Source organism: Typopeltis vanoorti, chromosome 24 (assembly GCF_054136105.1).
Source record: "Typopeltis vanoorti isolate ZY-2024b chromosome 24, IOZ_Tvanoo_1.0, whole genome shotgun sequence".
Classification (NCBI taxonomy): Eukaryota; Metazoa; Arthropoda; class Arachnida; order Uropygi; family Thelyphonidae; genus Typopeltis; species Typopeltis vanoorti.
Genome location: NC_143572.1, coordinates 50,535,001 through 50,555,734, shown reverse-complemented (window position 1 = coordinate 50,555,734; position 20,734 = coordinate 50,535,001). Strand labels below are relative to the sequence as shown.

The window sequence follows — 20,734 nt, the reverse complement described above, 5'->3', positions numbered from 1 at the left end:
GGGAGATCTGGGGAGAACCAGAGGTCATCCCTGGAAACTGTATAAAGAAGGTGTGCATAGGGGGGTGAGAGGCAGGTTTTTTTTTGTGCACAGTTGTAAATGATTGGAATGCCTTGCCTGAGTGTGGTGCTTGAATGTGTTCAAAGCATGATATGATGAGCTGTGTGTGTGATAAAAGGACCTCCCAGATGAGTCTTTGACTCCATGAGGTCTTGGGTAATAATAATAATAACAAGTGCAGTTGGAGAAATTAATTTTAACATGAGATGGTGTGCATGAAGAATGAAATGAAGCACACACAGGGAATTAAACTGGGTGACTGAAGATGTGAATGGATGCTAATGGCTTTATATGGAAATTTAACTGTCAGAAGTATGGGATAAAAGGATACATAAGACATGTTTTCCAAGTAGTGCAATAAAAGAAGTGTTTATCATTATCCTCCCACAAATCTAAGAAGAGAAGCCGAAGCATTTGAGCAATCAAAATATTTGCGATTTTTCAACGTTTAGCTTAGTAGAAGATTTCTTGCATCAGTTACAATGTCCACATACCTGATTCTAATAAAATTTTAAATTTCTTCTAAAACAAGCAATTTTTTTTTTTAACCATAAAAGAATTAATTACTCAGTTCTAATAATTTCAAAATTACTTAATTTTATTTTATGCGAATCCCACTTAGAAAAGATTGTGAACTTGTACATATAGCATATGTGTGAGATTGAGGATTAAACAAATTACTTGCTTTACTACATTCTGTTATTCTAAGCACACTCAAACAACTGAGAATCAGTCTCACATCATTTATATACAACTTCAGCATTTGCGAAACAAACTACATGAATACTAATTCTGTACTATAATAAAATGAACAAAAAAAAAAAGTAATTTAAAAAAACAAGTCTTATCTGAAATCATGATCTAAGGCACTTGATTTACTAAATAATGAGCTTTCCAGTAAAACTGGGTTTCTTAACTTTGCACTCCTGACTGACCTCACTAACAAGCTGGATGAACTCAGATATGAGTGGCTGGAGAAAGGAAATAATATTTATCCACATGATTAGTGAAGTGAATTCATTCAAAGTGAAGTTAGGTTTTTGTATATGTCAATGACAAAAACAGCACCACAGTAGTACTTCTCAGAACCGAGAACACTACTATTATATTTTACATATAATAATAATAATAATTATTATTATTTATATTTCAATCTAGAGCCCAATACATAATGAAAGAGAAGGTGAAATTTATTTAACACGTTATAATAAACTAATATACTGCCATCATTTTTTTTTCAGTCAGTTTTGCATACGATTAAACATGTATATCTACATAAGCAAAAATGCTTATTTTTTTAAGCATTCTAACATTTATCTATCAGTATGATATACAATACTATGGTAACTCATATTGCTAATCACTACCAAACTAAACTGACTTCTAAAAATATTTAAATATCTGTATTCTTCCAAACAGAAATAATCAGATCTAAGTTGCATCTGTCTGACTTACAAGCATTTAGATAGCTGTAGTAGAGATGCAGTTTCCAGCTATACATCAGATTTTGAGAAACTGGCAAACAACATACAGTGTCAAATATCACACTAATATTTGGTAAGCAGCCAATGTCAGACATAATTTATTGCACCTTAGTGCTTTTGCTCTCAGCATCTTATGATGAATGTTAAGTTCCAAGGTAGATCACCAAGTCCAAAAAACATCCCTGATTCTATAATAATAACAGTCACAATTTGAATGCAGTTCATACAATAAGCAGTTAATTCATGTAACAAATCAGCATCATGTAATGCCTGCTTAGTTATATCTGAAAAGGAATATGAAATAACTTTCAAAGTCTCAGAGAGCCAAGAAATTATAATAATATATTCTGAACAATCAAAGAAACAAACAATTTTTCATTAGTAAAGCACAGAGTAATACTTTTGTTTACTCTGTGCTTTACTAATCCAAGCTAAAAATAATCTGTAAAAATTCATTTAAATAAAAACAAGTACAGAAGTGATATGAATCATAAAAGCAATCATTTATACTGACATCATTTATTATCACAACAACTGAACCTACTACTGTTTTTGGATTATACACTATAGTTTATTTTTTATCATCTGTAACATAATTTATATTGTTTCAACTTGATTTGCTAAAAATGGTCCAATTTAAACTATAACTCACACAGCTTGATAAATTTAGGCAGAGATCCTAACTACAACATATTTCAGTTTGATTTATCCAAACTAGAGTAATTATTTCCAAGCCTGGTTGGTCAAACGCCATCTACACCAACCAAGCCAGCAACAAATAGATTGTGAGTTCCAATCCCACTTGATGAATATCTTTAAGCAGCAGATGAATTTTATTACCCATTGTGAGAATACCACTATTTAATGGAGACCACAACTAGCTTGAAAATGTTCTATGTCTGAGTCTCTAGAACAGGATATCTAGATTATCAAGCTCTTTACTTAAAAGGACATGCATTTATAACATATTGTACCCATCCATGGTACAATATGTTATAAGTGCATGTCCTTTTAAGTAAAATTCATATAAAATAAACAAACATCTTATTTTGTATAATTTAAAAAATTGGACCCTTAATTTAGCTCCTAAAAATAGTTAAATCTAAACCAAAACTGATTTGGCTAAACAATATTTTTAAAGATTCAAAATACCAAATTAAGTTCACACAGGGAGAATTGTTATATGGGTAAGAAAAACAGGCAAGAAATTCATAAGTGCTTATAAATTTTGAAAAACATAAATACCAATTATTTTAAAAAACTGTATCATGCTTAGGGACAACAGATAAATAAGACTATAATGCCGAATGAAAGAAATGACACATGTCTCTGACAATAAGGAATAGCTTTATATGGGTTTTTTCAACTGAAGATGAGTTTAGTCAATCTCATAATTTCACTCTCAGAGAAACTTGTTATAGATCCAAAAATGGGCTGTTATGTTTTTATACAAATGCTAGAAGTATCAGAAACAAGGGAAATGAAATAGTTGCACTGATGGTTGGGTGAAGGATAACATCCTGACAGGAATAGAGATGGAAGGGTATGATGTATTTCATGAAGACAAAGGATAAAAAGGGAGGTGGAGTGTTATTAATGATAGAAAAAGAGTTAGGTCCATACAAGGTAGAGATGCAAGGGGGATTTAGTGGTAATGGTTTTGGGGCAGTATGGTGTGAGATACAGGTGAACAGAATGAAATACTTTGTTGGATATTGCAATAGACCTGGTAATGTAGAGGGTAGTGACCAGAAAATACATAAGCAAATTAACCAAACGGGAAAAGGGTGATCATTATGGATGATTTTAATTACAGCAATATAGATTGGGATGACGAGATAGCAACTGGAAGTAAAGAAAATGAGTTTGAGTTTTTGAGGGACAACTATCTCAGGCAGTATGTAACAGATGGAACATGAGGATTGAGGGTCTTGGATTTGATCATCTCATCACAGGATGTTATTAAAAATGAGTTATCAAATCTCCCTCCAGTTGGTGAGAGTGACCATGAAGTTATTACCTGAGTGGGTGCCAGCCATATGAGGACTTCTGTGAGGAAATGGTATATGTGGAACTACAAGGCTGGTGATTATGAGAAGCTCAGAAGACAGCTTTGAGCTGTAGCATGGAATGAGGAGTTGGGTAGAAATTAGACAAGGCTGGTGATTATGAGCTTCTCATAATCACCAGCCTTGTAGTTCCACATATACCATTTCCTCACAGAAGTCCTTACATGGCTGGCAACCACTCAGGTAATAACTTCATGGTCACTCTCACCAACTGGAGGGAGATTTGACAACTCATTTTTAATAACATCCTGTGATGATATGATCAAATCCAAGACCCTCAATCCTCATGTTCCATCTGTTACATATTGCCTGAGATAGTTGTCCCTCAAAAACTCAAACTCATTTTCTTTACTTCCAGTTGCTATCTCGTCATCTAGTAGAACCAATGTCTAAATGAATTCCAAAGGTCAGAAGGTTAAATAAGATAGGAGTGAAATGGATGAATGAAGAGATTAAGTATGTAATACAAAGAAAAAGGCATTATGGAGGCAACATAAGGAGTGCTAATAATCAATTCCATGAGGAATACAAAGAACAGGCAGGGAGGGTGACTCAGTTGGTAAGGGTAGCAAAAGTTTGGTATGAGCAGCAGTTAGCTAATAAAGCCAAAAAAATAAATCTCAGGGAGTTCTTTCGATATGTAGCCAGCAAAAATAAGAACAATTGTGGTAGGATGGCAGTGATTGGAGAAAATGGCAGTATAAGGACAACAATTGCTGCAGATATAGTTGAGATATTTAATGAGAGATTGATAAAGGCCTTTCATCCTTGTGAATGTCACAATCTGGACAATTTGAGAACAGTGGATATGGAAGAGGAGAGACTGACTGTGAGTGAGGACGTATATGAGGAATTAAGCAAACTTGATATTAATAAGGCTGTGGGACTTGATGATGTATTACCATGTATTTTGAAGGAAGGTGCCAAGGAGTTGACATCTGTCTTGACATATTTGTTTAATATGAGTCTTTCATTGGGTCAAGTTTGAAAGGAGAGTAAGGAAGGCAAGATTGTACTAGTTCATAAACGAGTCGACAGAATTCAAGCATCAAATTATAGGCCAATCTATGTCAGATGTTGTGGTTGGAAAAACTGGTGAGGTTAGGTTAGGTTTAAGGTCCAATCATATTGAACCTTAAATTCATATGATGAATCAACTGGATTTTGATTTCATCACCTTTATCAGTTCCCTGGAGCTAAAACATATTTTTGAAAAATTCAGAAAATTCCTGGGCAATTTAATGTCATCAAATCAAACAAAAAATATAGTTGAATAATTTAATTTCTTAAGCTTTAGACAAAATAACTTCTACATAATGGAATTATTTTCGATCAGGAAAAGGAATAGGATAAGATGCCATGAGTAAAGCTGTTCAAAACATTACACATGATCACTGCAAGGATCGGTTTTTGGACCACTGTTGTTCAATTTGTATATTAATGATATTGGGATGGGTTTAACTAGTGATATGCAGCTGTCTGCAGATGATGCAAAATTGGGGAGAGCAATGCAAAGTCAAGCAGATGTTATGGCCTTACAGGAGGACTTGAACAGATTGCATGAATGAGCAGGTAAGTGAAACTATTAGTTCAATGTTGCAAAGTGTAAGGTTTTGAAATATGGTAAGCAATGATGGGATGCAAAGCATACATTTGGTGGAGAAATTTTAAAGGAGGTAGAGGAAATGAAAGTCTGGGAGTGGTGGTGGACATTACATCAGATAATTGCCATGATGCAGAGGACCCTGACATCTTCATTGTTATCCTGTGTGCTGCTGTATTATTTTACTGGCCAGTAAAATAATACAGCAGCGCATTATTGCTTATCTCAGCATAATGTGATCAGCAAAAAAGACAAGCTATACCTGCAGATTATAAAAGAAAATATCCCAATCTTCAATGCCAATACTTGAATGTAGTTTGAAGAATTTCTGAATATAAATAAAACTGAAGGAAGTACACATATCTCATTAATGAAATTGTAAATTGTGCTAAAAATTAAGAGTGTGATCCTATTTCAAAATAATAACAATAATAATAAATGTCTCCGATAGTCTTCAAATTTTTAGCACACACAAGAATCATTAAAAATTATCTAGATTCTGAGCTAGTCTTTGATGAAATCTTATTTGTTTAACAAAAACAAAGATATTCAGAATGGGCTGTCAAATGATATTGATACAACAAAGTATTAAAAAAATTCAGTTTTCTATACAAAAAAAGTTTGCTTTTCTCTTTATCCTATATTATTATTGTTTAATGAAATAACTTGGTTTTTTTTTGATCCACAAATAACATGAACACTCAGTGAAATGCTAACAGACAGTACCTCTTTCAATCCTGGATAATAAGTTTTGCTTTTTAAAATAAAATACTTTAGTAATACTTGATTTTGTACATTTCCCCAAACTTCTTTTTAGCTCTATTAATATCATTAATAGTGATGATATTAATGAAGGAACATTCAGTTATTTTTTACTGCTAGTAATTTTTTTTAATTACTCCCACCAACTTATACAAAATTTCAATCTCTAAGCATATTTGGTTTCTAAACCTCCACCATTCCCATTATTGGATTACGATTGACTTATTATTTGTTATTACATCTTAAATCTGTTTATAGTTGTAATTTTTCTTCTTTTGTCAGGGTGCCAAAAGTAGCTTGGATGTGGCTGCAGTGATTTCAATTAATTAACTGTGGCTTGGCAACAACATGCTCACAAATGTCAACAACTGTGCTATTAATGTATCATACCTAACCAGATCACTGCAATTTAGTCACCGAGTACATGAAACCAGAAGAGAGTAATATTTTATTAGTTCTTATAGCTCCAGTTTATAAAATATCTCCATAATTCATTTCCATGAAGGAGAAATCTTTTAACTTAAATAACCTAATTTACCGCTACTACATTACAGAGACTACACGACACAAATGCTATAGGTTCTGCAACATTTGGTGATGTGTTGGATGGCCCACACGCATACACACACACACACATATAAAATAAGGTATAATAAATAATACTGTGTTATTATTATTATCTCTTATTAAATTGATTATATCATTAAAGTGATATAATCAATTTAAAGAAATGGAGTAAATGCAACTACAGCATCTCTAATTTTGTCTTTTAACTTTTATGTTGGAGTCACTTTTGAAGTCTATGCTGGTACATAATCCCGCAGAAAAATCTATGCTGAGACTATGGGTAGAGCAAACTGGTCTTTTTCCCCATCCACCTATTCAGGAAATGGGCATTTAAAGTTCTTGAGAATAATACATTTTCTCAACACCGTCCATTTCTTTAAACTGATTATATCACAGCTAGGTACATTTATTATGTGAATTAGCCTGATAATTATCTAATTACTTGTTGTGGAAACTAATGACTAGAATTTTGTATATGACAAATATGCTGAACTTTTAACTTTTTATTGATTGCTACCTTGGCTCTATTAATGGGGATTGGTATGCATGGAAACAAACTATCTCAGCTAAGTAACTATTAACAATTTGGTATGAAAAATATTTTCATTTAAAATGCTGGCATTTTTTTGTAGAAATCCTATATATCTATCTGCAGAAAACCCAAGCATCATATCTTCACACTACACTGTACCACTATCTCATGGATACCCCCAATGAAAATGTTACATTAATTATAAACAAGAGTTCAACAGTTCATCTATAACACTATGAGGTCCCCTATAAGCCAGTACAAAATCATCAAGACCTGTTATAGTTTATTAGAAGACAGACAACCATTTGACAATTGTCTTGGTATCTAGAATAGATGTGCTCTTGGGAAATCATAGCCAACTTAGATAAGCTGATCACTGAAATCCAGATAAGAAAATGCCAAAGTGACGTGGAACATAAATAAAATAGGCAGGACAGGATTAACATCTAAAGTATGTTTCAAAATCAGATCATAATATGAACTGGATAACAGTGCCACCATGCTTTATTTGGTATTATTATTATTATTTAAAAAAAAAAAAAAGCGCTAAGAGAGGATTTTCAGAGTATGGAAGTAATAAGATTACTTGACATGCTGAACAGAAACCATTTCCATTGTGTGAAAATCACTAATCCATAACTTAACCCATCAGACCTTAGATAAATGAGGAAATGCTTGCTAATATTTACAAAGAATAATCACTAGCATACTTATACACAGACATGATGCATAAATTATTGTGCATTATTTTAAATATATTAGATGCATATAACTCAACCCTTTTGTAACTAGACTTAAAACATGTATGCGTGTACATAAATGCACGCATACATACACACACACACACTTATCTCAATCTAAACTTGGCACACTAATCCACATGCAGATGAACTAGTGCCTGAAAACAAATCACACTATATTAGCTAATGTTAACATCATAGCCATAATCCTCTGCAAATGCTGAAATATCTTTTATCTCATACTATGTTCTAATTATAGAACATAGTATAATATGATTCTTATAATTATGTTATATAGGTATATATTTTATAAATCATTAGAATTATAAAATTGAACTTTTTTTATATTAATCTCAAGAAGTTGCAAAATCAAATGCATATCAGTGTCTTGTATACACAAGTAGTTAAAAAAAAGGAACAGGAATGCACGTGTGCATTCCCTAAACAAGTGAAGGTGTTCTTGGGGAAATCAATGAGGACTATTCCAGAGAATAGAATAGTCCTCAGAAGATGGAATAAAAGAGTACAAGAAACTAATTCAGTAAACTTGAAGACCACAGCTACACATTTTTATAGACTTTGAAGAATAGTGTCTGTGAAATTACCAATAGAAAAGACACAAGACAGAAAAAGAATGTCTATGAAAAAGAGAGAGAGGGAGGGGGGGGATCTCATCTATTAACTGAATACTTTTCTGGATAGTATCGAACATTTTAGTAAAGTTTCTCATGTACTGCCCAAAACGTGTGAAAAGTATTCTTAAGGTTGAGAAATTTTAAAATTTATATAGTATTATTAACTATAAAAATGAGAAGCAGTCTTGAGCAAGTCTTGGAAGGTTAGCTGCATTAAATTGCCTAAAACCCAAAATCAGAGGATTCAAACCCCATCTTGGATGAATGAATAATACAAAATCGTGACAAAACTGTTCTCATCTCCTATATCCTGGGTAAACAATCACACCATTATCCAGCCCAATAACAGTGGAACATTGTGCCCTTCAATTGGAAAAGACCTGGGTTTGATTCTTGTCATGATGAGGTGAATCCTTATATGGGCTTTTTCAACTGAAGGCGAGTTAGCTGATCTCATACGTAGGTAGTAGGGTTTTTTTCTCCTGGAAACTCGGGTTTTTCGTGTACAGACAAATCGGCCTTCCGAACACACATTCAATTTACAGACAAAAAATACTGTTGGTGATGATGAGCAGTAGATGGCATTGATGGTAGTAGTGGAGAGGGTGAGATGTATTTACTGCAGTAGAGTGCACTCCTGCAATGAGTCCTTGGACTCACTGGAGGTGTCACAAAATAATATAGTATCCAATAACATAGCACAGTACTTATCGCCAAACTCAATTATCCGTGCTACACTTTTTAGCCAGTGGTTAAACTCCTATAAATTAACTCCTATAAATTCATTCCTCTCACCCACCTCCCATGATATACAAGACCAAAGCAAAACTATCATCATCCTTTATATCCAAGGTATCTGAAAAGACAACCACTAAAGTACTACATAATCTTCAAAACACTTAAACTACATAACAAACCAGCCATCTTTATCTCTTGTCCTAAGGACAAGCTTCATCCTTTGATGTTAACAGGAACAGTTCCTCTTCACAGACATTAACATGAAGAACTGTTAACATTTGCTTAGACGAATGAAATACATGATACCATCATTATGGCAGGTCAGGACCAGCACATCACATGTTGAACATCACACAGGATTAAATGGAAGAAAACAAATAATACTATATAGAAATTGTTACAAATCTGTAAGACTTTTATTGCAAGCACTGGCAATAAAGCTCTCTTAATATCAAGTACAACCTTAATATTACCCAGAATTTGAGAGGCTGTTATTTTAAGACCTTTGGTCCAATGGCAGTAGCATCAAAACTTTTTCATTCTGCATACAAATCGTACACTCTAGCTCTTTTACAGCAGGAATTGCTACAATAAAATTCACATTCCTTTTGAATTGTTCTAATGCTGATTTCATAATAAACAACTTTGATTTATATCTTTCTCTTCGATAGGAGATTTTTAGTTTCCACTCTTTATATTAAACATTTATTGGAAATCTGCAAATCTTCTTCCATTCACTTTACAAATCAGTAGCATTTCTACACTCTGAAAAATCAACTTTTCCTCTGTTCCATCCAGGAGTTTATTGGGTTCCTTGCCCTTGTGGTCTTTCATACTATGGGCAGATGGATAGATCTGTGATGGTACACTTAGAAGAGCAACTGAATTATATACCTCTGAGCTGAACAAGATTGAATCTTGTGAGTCATGCCACATTTACTAGGCAATGCATAAAATGGATAAAGAGCAGTGCTATAGTAACATTTTTAGGACAGTTAGGAAGTTTTGATGTATCAGATTTAAATAAGAATGTTCTTAACCACTCAATTTTCTTTCTCGACTTTCTCAAGAAATCTTGCTAAATACACTTTCATGTTGTAATTAATGTTATATATGTCTTCACCAAAAGTGAATTATTTTGGACTTTAATGATATAAGATGAACCTCTCATGCTTATGCCCATATTTGTAATACGAGTGTTTTCATTTCTTTCTTAATTGTTATTCTTTCCTTTTATGACAAATTTAGTTGCACTGAAAATGGTCAAAAAACTTCAAAAATTCTGTTAATAAAAAATTATAAATTTTCTATTATAAAAATTCTGTTATTATTTTATTCTGATATAACCTGAATTGTTTCTGCAATTACTTGGTTGTAATAACTTGTGTTGAATTACGAGGTTGTAATGCCTTGTGCTCTGAAGATTCTGGTTTGAATCCAATGAAATACCAGCAGCTTAATAATTTCTTTTGTTCTTATGCAGTACTATGTATTAATATTTTAAAAAAGTTTATGTCAAATACTAGTTACTTTCATTCTCTTGGACTATGCAATTCCATACATTTTAATACTGGTCTGTGAGCAACTCTTCTATGCCACCCCATCAGCTTATTTTTCATCCTCATCTGGATGCAATGGCTAAAAAAGAAATCTATGTCAAGTGCTTCGAACAAGCTATGCATACTATTTGACCATTTGATGTGTACCACTTAATTGATACTGTCCTTTATCAGAAAAATAATCTGAAAAACCTGACAAATTTTAAAATATGGATTACATATCTATACTAAATAAAAATTCCTTATTAAATAAAAATCTCTCCCAACCAGATGGTCAATAGCTTTCAGCATAAGCAAATTTTCACCTTTATCCATCCAAAGCCTCTTATTCACAAATGGACATTTTCCATAATTCAGAAATGTAAGATAGCATTTGCTTCTAGCAGAAAGTTGGAAAAAAAAAAAAAATTTTCAAACATTAAATTGCATTATAACCAAATCATCGAACATCATGACTGGATAATCCTAGTTCATTCAACTTTAATAATGGAATATACCATCACACAGAACATCAGACTGCAACAATGCAGCATATAGTTCAAAATATGTTTGATGGAGAGAATATAATTTCTTGCAAGCAACTAATTATCATACCATAATTGATGTATTCCTTTATAATTAACAAAGAAAATACAGGAAGTATAGTGAAAAAGTTTAAGCAAAATCAGTCACAATCCATATTATTATTATGTATACCTCCAAGGAATACTGGAACTCACTGTGGGGGGAAAGGAGGGGACATGCTACCCTACTACACACAACTCACTGCCTCCCTTCTAACTAATGACACAACTACCATCAACAACACAATGGCATTTACCATCACCATGATAACATTTTTTGTTTGTAAATTGTATGTGTTCTCATGGCCAAGTTGTATAATACAAGAATGAAAAAAACCCAAGTTTCTAGGAGAAAAACCCTGCTACTTCCATATGCGATCGACTAATCCACCTTCACTTGAAAATGCTCATATAGAGATTCCTCTCATCATGGTGAGAATCGGACCCAGATCTTTTCCAATCAAAGGATGCAATGTCTTGTTGTTCTTCCAATTGTGCTAAGGAGGTACTCCTTTGTAATGGATAATTTTTAAACATATAAAGTTAAATTATGAATTATGAAACAGTATTTCATAATTCAGCATTCATCATTACCAAACTTCTGGTTGTTTTCTACAGTTGTGTAAATAACAAATCTGCCAATGTGGCATAGCTGTTTCCACAAGAAATTGATAGAGTGATGATTGACAATTAAAGTTAACATGAAATAATGAACTATGTTCAGCATTCTGTTTTAGTAAATTATAGCATGTCCATTTTTAACTATTCACATCTGGAAACTCTGCACTATCCAATTAATGATCTAGTCTTCTCCATTTGTTCTCTCTCTAGTGGAACAGTATTTCAAGTAGATGACATTCAGAATCTAGGAGTGAGGTCTTGATCAATGGTGTCCTGAAGTTAGGTTCTCACTTTGCCTTTGCAACAATGCAAAGTGTTGTGAAGAATACACAGTGCACTTCTATGATATGAAGCACATGACAAGTAAAGTTAAGGTGGTGGGTGTACCATTCATCATTGGTCACTGGTTTCCATTGTAATGTGGACTATTGAGAAGGTCTAGAGACAAGTACTATGATGATATCAGGATCCTTAACGTTGGTTATGGGAGGTTGAAGAAATAAAAATTACAGAGTTCAGTGAATAGGTTTAAATTGATAAAAGGAATTTACATTATCAATATGGAAAGGATCATACATAAGCAGAGAGTGAGAATGAGAGGATATTCCTAAAAGGGTAACAGTGTGGTGAAGAAAGCAGACGTACATGCATAGAAGTGGTACATTGCCAGAATATGTGGTGAATGCCTGAGTGTGTACAAGTTTAAACTTCACTAATAGATATGCTGTTATCTGAATGAGATCTTCCATGACACTACAATAACAACAACAGCATAAATGTCAGCATCTGCAACAACAAAACAAAAAAATAAAAAAATAGCTATACTCTATCTATCCCATTTTTCACTTTTGTGCACACACACAATATATATATAGTTTTGTTGAACAAAACAATAAACAGTGTGACATGAAAATCTAAATAAATAAAACGAAATCAATAGCATTTCAAGGTAAAGAAATTAAAAGTGCAAACGAGTCATCCACAGCAAAGTAATAGAACAAGTGAACAAATTTAAATATCTAGGAAATTACATATGCCCCAATGGAGAAATTGGCATTGCATATAAAAAGCAAAAATTCCTAGCAGTCATCGGAACAGACACTTCAGTAAATAGATGTCTAGAACAACCCAAATAAAACTATATAAAACAATATAGTTTTATTTAAAATATTCTGAAATATGGCAGTGCAATGTGAATGTGGGGAGAACGAGATAAAAGACAGGTGGAAGCTGCAGATGTGAAGTTCCTTAGTTCCTAAGAATAGATCTGGTCTATTCTTTTATATCATAAGATATAAAAGAATAGACAAGATAAGAAATGAGAAAATAAGAAGGCAGTTATCTATAATTAACATAACAGAAGACATCACAAACAATAGAAAGAACTGGAAAAACCATGTAGAAAGAATGAATGAGGACAGATGGCAAAATATTGCCTGGAAATATAAACCAAAAGGGACGCCGATCAAGAGGAAGACCCAGGAGGAGATGGACAGAAGACTTTTTAAACCCTTGAAAACGTTACAGGCAAACAATTGCTAATACGGGAAGCCAAGAAGATAGACACACACACACACACCACGTTGTTTGATCCAATGCTCATATTGCTACATGTTTCAGCAACAATTCTAGTCATGAGACTGCAGGAATTTGTACTGTAAATGTCTTTTTGTGAATGAACTGGAAGTTACCAGTAATATGCTGTTTGATTTTATGGAAATTGTAACTATAAGTGATAAACTCAATCAGTGCATTTGTTCTTTGGTTCAAGGACAATTTTTGCCAGTCCAGATGTTTACTTGTTACAACAAAAATTCATAACATCTTTTTTTTTTTCCGACTATATGAATTTTTTTATACAAAATTTCAAATTTATATATGTAAAATCACAATTTCTTAACCACTGTAAAATATTGTTATAACAGAGTTATATTTCATTATAAGTCTGTTATAACAATATTCTAATAAGAAAAATATCAAGGTTCTGTGTTTCATTACAACAAAAAGTTATTAAATATTTAACCCCTTTCCTGACTTATAGGCCATACTGTATATTTATTTACAAATGATCTATAAAATTTCTAAAAATTTTTAGGGGACATCTGACATCTCAATATTTCTCCATTTCCTGTGCCAACTTCATTCTCATTATGTTGGGCATGAAGTGTCAGGAGTTACTATCATTGATGTACGTCTAATAAAATTAATCAAATTTACAAATGCCATCACACTTAAAGGTTAAACTGTCAGTAAAATAAAACACAATAATACAGGCCCTTAAGGCCTGAAGCGTACCCAGGTTGGTTTCGTAACCATAACTTTAGGATAAGCCGGTTAGTCTTATGCCTTGGAAAAAAAAAACGAACTTCGGGAAGAAAAACTATTCCACCTATGAGATCAGTTAACTCACTCTCAACTGAAATTTTTCCAAAGGTTTGTCAAACCCGACAGACCCAAGATTCTCGAAGTAAAACATACAAATACCAGAAACAAATTTTACTCTTTTCCTGAACATATTAGAAAAACTAACTTTCTTTAAGGAGAGACTGCCAATAAATACTAGTATCAAATAAAGAATACTTTGAAGTTAAGGGGATAATAAATCCCGTATTATTTTTTTTTTTTCCGGATGAATTACAACACATCTAAGCAGAAAGTAAAAGATGAGATGACAAAATAAGTATGTACTAATGTCTCAGATAAAAGCAGATATGTCAGTATAATCCAATGTTGTTAAAGATCCCAAGCTATTTTACACCTGGTTTTCCTCCATTTCCCAAGTAAGCAAACAGACAAACAAGTTAGGCAAGGGGCAATCTTGGTATTTCTAGCCTGGCTCCCACTGATGAGACTTCAATAAAGGTCGAAACCAGTTGGGTAGTGAACCCTTGCCTTTAATACAAAGCATCATACATCTCTTCCAGGAGATGTGCTTTGCATTAAGGGTAAATATTAAGATTAGTGATCAGAGCTTATTCTACTTTTACCATGAGTTGCCTTGGTCTTGCACTACGTGCAGGGGTCAGCTAGACTTGCAACACTTGCAGGTGCAAACTTGACTTGTTTGTCTGTTTGCTTACTTGGAAAATGGAGTAAAACCAGGTTTAAAATAGCTTGGTATCTTTAACATTTATTATACCCAAGGTAAAATACTTTCTACATAATCCAATGTTGTTCAAAACTGTTAGTATTTTGCACTTATAAAACTTTGTATTGCTTGCTGCATAAAGAAAAATCAAAATCACCACAATCCAGTTTAACAAAATACTAATTTAAATAAATATATATGCCACACTGCATTTTAATATATTTATCTGAAAACGGCACCATTAAATAAAGCACTTAAATTACACCGTGGACAAACAACTGAAAAAGAACAGAATCACTATCAAACATGACATGAGAGAAATGACTGTTGGAAGCAAAATACTGAAAGTCACAAAAAAAAAAAAAAGATTATTGTTATTAATTTCGTGTCACACAACGATTGTGTTAATAAGCTATCATGTGTGTAGCGAAATGAGTTATTCTATCATTTGAAATTGTTAACAATTTTTATGTCATATATTTATTAAATAAACTAATATATATTTAGAGAATTTGGCCTAACTCATATAAATCATATACAAAAATTTCTCTAATCACTTAACTAATGGAATATCAGAATGACATAGATTATATTCCTGCAAATACGTCCGGATCATCTGTGCATTATATTAATTAACGATACTATCAAACCGATTTTCTGATTTGCATACGCTTGGATCCTCCGAAACTTTTATAGTTTCTATAGAGAAACTCTTGTAGTTTCTCTATTCGGCTTTGAAATAATGTTGGATTCAATATCCGACATAAGTGGTGTAACTACAATATCCAGAAATGCAAAGATCACAAAACTCAAAGGGATACATTGAAATCTTATTATGAAAGGAAAAAGTTCAACATCATAGTTTCGTCACTCGTTTTTCTTTTTCCAATTTTCGATGCAATTTACTTTTGACAAATTCAGTTTCTGCACATGTCATTATATCTATTTTAGCTGGACTGTCATATATCATGTTCAAATAAATACAGCAATATTAATGAAATGCAATAATCACCCGCTTTTTTAATTTACTAATAACATACAAACTTACTTTAGAAAATATCTTTGTCCAGATGGGGTTTTGGCCATTTCCCATCCAGGAGGAAGAGGCATATCATCTGTAATGTCATAGCTATGCTGTCGAAGATGTTGATGTTGTGATGAACTGTTGCTATAAGTTTGCTGTAAAGTGGCAGGTGACGAGTGAGCTCGGGGATGGTTGATTGGAAGCCCGCTGGGGTGTTGCTGCTGTGGTGGTAGCGGCGGTGGCTGAGGTGCACTGTTCGAACACGCCGACACTGGCACTTGAGGCGGGGCAGAATAGGTTGTATCTGAACTAGATTCTCTACTGTGCGAAGCTGATTTTGATCCTCTATCTGGCTGTTTGAAGAAGGAAGGAGGTAAATTTCGCAATCTCATTGGCACACTCAAAGGAACCTGGCTATCTTTGGGGTGCATCACTGCTTTGAAGAGGTCATCTAAGTTTGTTTCACTATCGCTTCTTATGCGAACAATTTGGTTAGGTCCTTTCTGTTCAACGACATCCCGTTGCTGGGACATCTTGATTCTTTAGCGATTACTTCCTGGATCGCTCAATAACCGATTCAGCAGGCAGTCATCCAGGATCGAAAAATATTCGAACAAAGACTTGGTACAATTCGAAATATCGTAGCTTTGCCCTTGGCTCGCCGTCGTACTTACTGGCGGCAGCTTCAGGTGAAAGTCAAGCGACAGCCATACGAACCTTCTGCTCCTCCGCACTAGAAAAATAGTGCAACAAATTTTATGTGCTGCTTTTATATCCTTGGCAAAGAATAATTTGTAGGTTCTTCTGTAATTAAAAGAATATATATAGCTGTTTAAATATGCGATTGTCATTAAGAATGGCATGTGTTTGTTGGCGGAATAATACAAAGATACCACACAAATTTATCGTCTTTAAGGTACTAAACACTAATAGCCCACTCGTGGGCAAGACATAATAAAGAGGCCTTGGATTGGGTGTATGTGGTGAGCTGTCAGTGCATTCCGTTCTGCGGCAAGTGCTCGTTAGAACTAAAGTTTGACAGAAGTTTTAGATATATTGCATTTTTTGAATATTATAGTGAGATATGCATTTATAAGTTGTAATATTAATGTATTGTAAATTGTATTAAATGACTGAAATCAAACTAGAAAAATAACTGAATAAAACTTTTTTAAACTTTTTATAAAATAATATGAAGTCATGATAATATATGATACGTGGGTTTCAGAGTCATATTCGTATACCCGCTTCATTGTCGCACCCAAGAATTAGAGAGAGGTAATCGGAAGCATGAGATTCTTCTCATCCCTAAAAAGCTTGGGAATTATCTTTCTCTCTCTCTCTCATATATATATATATACACACATGAAAGCCAATACAGATCCTAAATACTCTTCCTCCCTCCAAATTCACAGCAAGTTTCGAATTATCATTCTCGGTTAGAATCGTTTTGTCATCGTGTATATTCCAGATTTTATTAAATTCACATATCATTTCAATCGTTTGTCGTTTTGTGTCCTTGCAAACGGTCTAATTGATTATTATTATTATTATTCAGCCTCCATGGAGTCAAAAGACTCATCGCGGACTCATTATAAAAGAAAAGGTTTGACAAGACTGAGTAAAATCCATCCATTCGCATGAGTAACTTGCGTACGGACAGACAGATAAATTGACTCTTGGATGAGTCGATTGTCTTAGAGGTCAATTTACTAAGATCATAGAAGGAATGACAGAAACTTCCCAACGGTGAAACTGGAAATTCTGCCTGGTTATATAGGAAATCCATGTCAGTTTTTGCTAATTGCAATAGTTTATTGCACTCATCCCAAAAGATTTTTTTAAAAAATGATATATATATATATATATATATATATATATATATATATATATATATGCTTCGTTTCCATTTAATCTCTCCGTAAGGCAGTGATTAAGTTTAATCTAGTACTCCATTACAAACAAGGCTTCAGGAAACGAGCCATATCCGGTTTTGATTATTTCTATTACAGTATAGTCATTATTAATGCTAAATTAGTAGGAGACAATGATTATCACCATCGTACTCCGCCAGCGTTCAATGAGTCCTAATAATAATAATAACTCTCCTAAAAAATCTCCACGATTTTTTTTTTGTTATTGTGTGTGTGTGTGTTATTTGGACTGCTTAAAAGCAGTGATAACCGGACCATTTTGCCTCCCTACCTCATTAGTTCAGTCTTAGTACGGCTTTACTATTCATTCTAAGCGAAAATGAGCTGTGAAAGTTTCTAATACTTGAACAACATTTGACGTTGCAATACCAATTAACTGAAAACAAATTAGCAGAAATAAAGAAAAATAATATAATGCAAACAAACTAAATTTTATCCAAAATGTCTATTTAAAATTTTAATATTGTTTAAATTTATCAGACAAATCAAATCAAAATATAAGCATAGATTTTAGGATTTTATTACAGTCGGCTGTCACTTTAGCAAACGTATTATACAAAATCGACTACTGTAACAAATTACTGAAAAGTATGATTCAAGATCCGTATGCACAATATGTGTGGAAAGGAAATTCACTGTATTGTATGTATTCACTGTCACTCCGCTTATGACAAACAATTCCTGTTGTCCCTAGGAGTTTTTATATTGAAAGTTGACTGTATTTATTAAATCATATAATAATAATATTGAGCTGCCGGTTATTATTATTAGTAGTTCAACATTTGCTTTCCAGTTGGAAAGTCTATTCGAATCCGTTGCATTACGAGAACCTTTCATCCGGGACTTTTTCTCTTATAAACGAGTTAACCATTCGCAGGTGAAAGAGCATTTCCTGCCCAAAAAATCACATTTTTCATTCAACAAAATAGACATGCGTAATGTTCAGACTAATAACTTTTGCTGTTTTGGCCTTCAAAACAATATACACTATAATATCACACACACACACACACACAAAAAAAAACAGTCACGTTTTTTCTAGGATATTTTTATAAAACAATGAAGATAGGCTTTTTAGTATGTGTAGGACTAGCTAAGTAGCGCTCAGGTTTATTGAAAAAAAAGTATAAAAATTCTTAACGACTCACCAACTGAGTGTGGGCGCGAAGTTCTGCTTTAAACAATTCAACCTTCGTTCTGTTTCTTCTGTTACTCAATTGTTTTATTTCGAAAGTTGCTAAAAGTTCCGCTGATACGATATTCTTAGGTTGAATTCCACACCCACAAATCACTAATGCAAGTAAATATATGTGCTCTTCAGAGGTCGCTTTTGAAAGGTAAATATGCGCACTGTTCATAGTTTGCTTTTTATTTATTTATTTATTTCTAGTGCAAATATGCCAGTTAATTACAAATGCAACATACAAATTAATATATATATATATATATATATATAAAGCGCAGTCATTAGCGATAGCTATCTTTTTTAACTGTCTGACACAGAGATAACGGGGTTTTCCTTTTGAAATCTCGGACATTACATTACATTACATGCAAACCATCCAGAAAACGCGCGCACACAATTTATCTTACTTAGGTGTAATTTAAACAATGTGTGAGCTAATTATAAAAATAAATAAAGTCTTAGTATATGGGCCAGGATAACGTGATGGTAAATTTTAACGAGTATGTTAAGTAAGACAAGATTTTTTTTTTTTTTTTTTTTTTCAGCTGGTCCAGAGTTAGTCGATATATGCCAAAAGGTAAGTAGGAATTTTTCGGTTGGAGACACTTGGATTACAAATAAATATCAGTTAGGATCAGGATATCGCTCCTTAAAAACCAGCATACCACTGGAATGCACGCAATGGTAGACGCCGCTTATCTACTGATTTCTGAAAACGCCGCTAATTCGTTAACACCATTTATTCCTGAAAGGGAGCAGACGAGGACGTTTAACCCTAAGTAGGTTTCTTTGAGAATGGTGGGCAGTCAATCTCCATCCTTAGCAGCTATTGAGAGCTATCAATGATTTTCATGGGGAACTAGAGGTAAGAGTTTGACAGAAAACTGCTGCTATTTCTTGGTCCCTAACCTCAACTGTATTATTATTTGAAATAGCGTGAGCTCAGCAGTTGCTTTTCTTGAGTTGTGTGGTTAAAATCTTAGAATCTGAAAGATAAAACTTTATCTCTTGTGCCAAAGATCGACTAATTTGGGAACCGACTGAAAAAAAAGTAGTAGAAAAAGTTCCTCTAGTCGCCAACTAAGTCCGAAAAGTTAGAGCTGAAAGAGTAATACATACTTTTTTTTTGTGTGGAATGAAGGAATTAAAAGTCTTATTTTTATATCATACTGAGAACTACATGGTGGATTTAGCCAGCACGTGGCTCTAGACAGTAAAATATGAAAGAGGGAGAGAGAACATACTCGTGGTATACATTTCTTATAAATGCACATGATGATGTTCATTTGAGAGATAAGCAATCGTTAAGTAACTTTTCCTTTGAGCGACTTACCCTAGTATTCAGTTCAAACGCCTGTCATGGTGAAGTAACTTGGCTTTACAGAAATCTAATTAATTCTATGTCAGTTCAACGTAGCTAAGTGTAAGGTGATGCACTTCGGGAGGATGACATCATCATGCTGTTTACTCTATCAACGGAACTGAACTGCAAGAAGTTGATGAGACAAGAGACTTGGGAGTTATTGCGGACAGAGAACTTAAGTTTAAAGGGCATATTGCAAAGATTGC

General features: G+C 33.4%; 1 protein-coding gene across 3 annotated transcripts in view; it reads right to left on the bottom strand.

The window, feature by feature from the left end:
* The window catches only part of LOC150093189 (transcriptional coactivator YAP1-like), a 241,776-nt gene extending 222,527 nt beyond the window's left edge, over positions 1–19,249 (bottom strand). For 2 of the 3 annotated variants that reach the window (XM_090413261.1, XM_090413263.1), the window contains exons 1-2: positions 19,128–19,249; positions 16,070–16,849 (exon numbers count right to left, since the gene is read on the bottom strand). In XM_090413261.1, coding sequence (XP_090269387.1) covers positions 16,070–16,578 — 509 coding nt within the window. In that variant the 5' untranslated portion in view covers positions 16,579–16,849; positions 19,128–19,249. The remainder of the gene's footprint in view (positions 1–16,069; positions 16,850–19,127) is intronic. The other variant, XM_090413262.1, reaches the window with a different exon arrangement.
* Between the last annotated feature and the right edge of the window lie 1,485 nt (positions 19,250–20,734).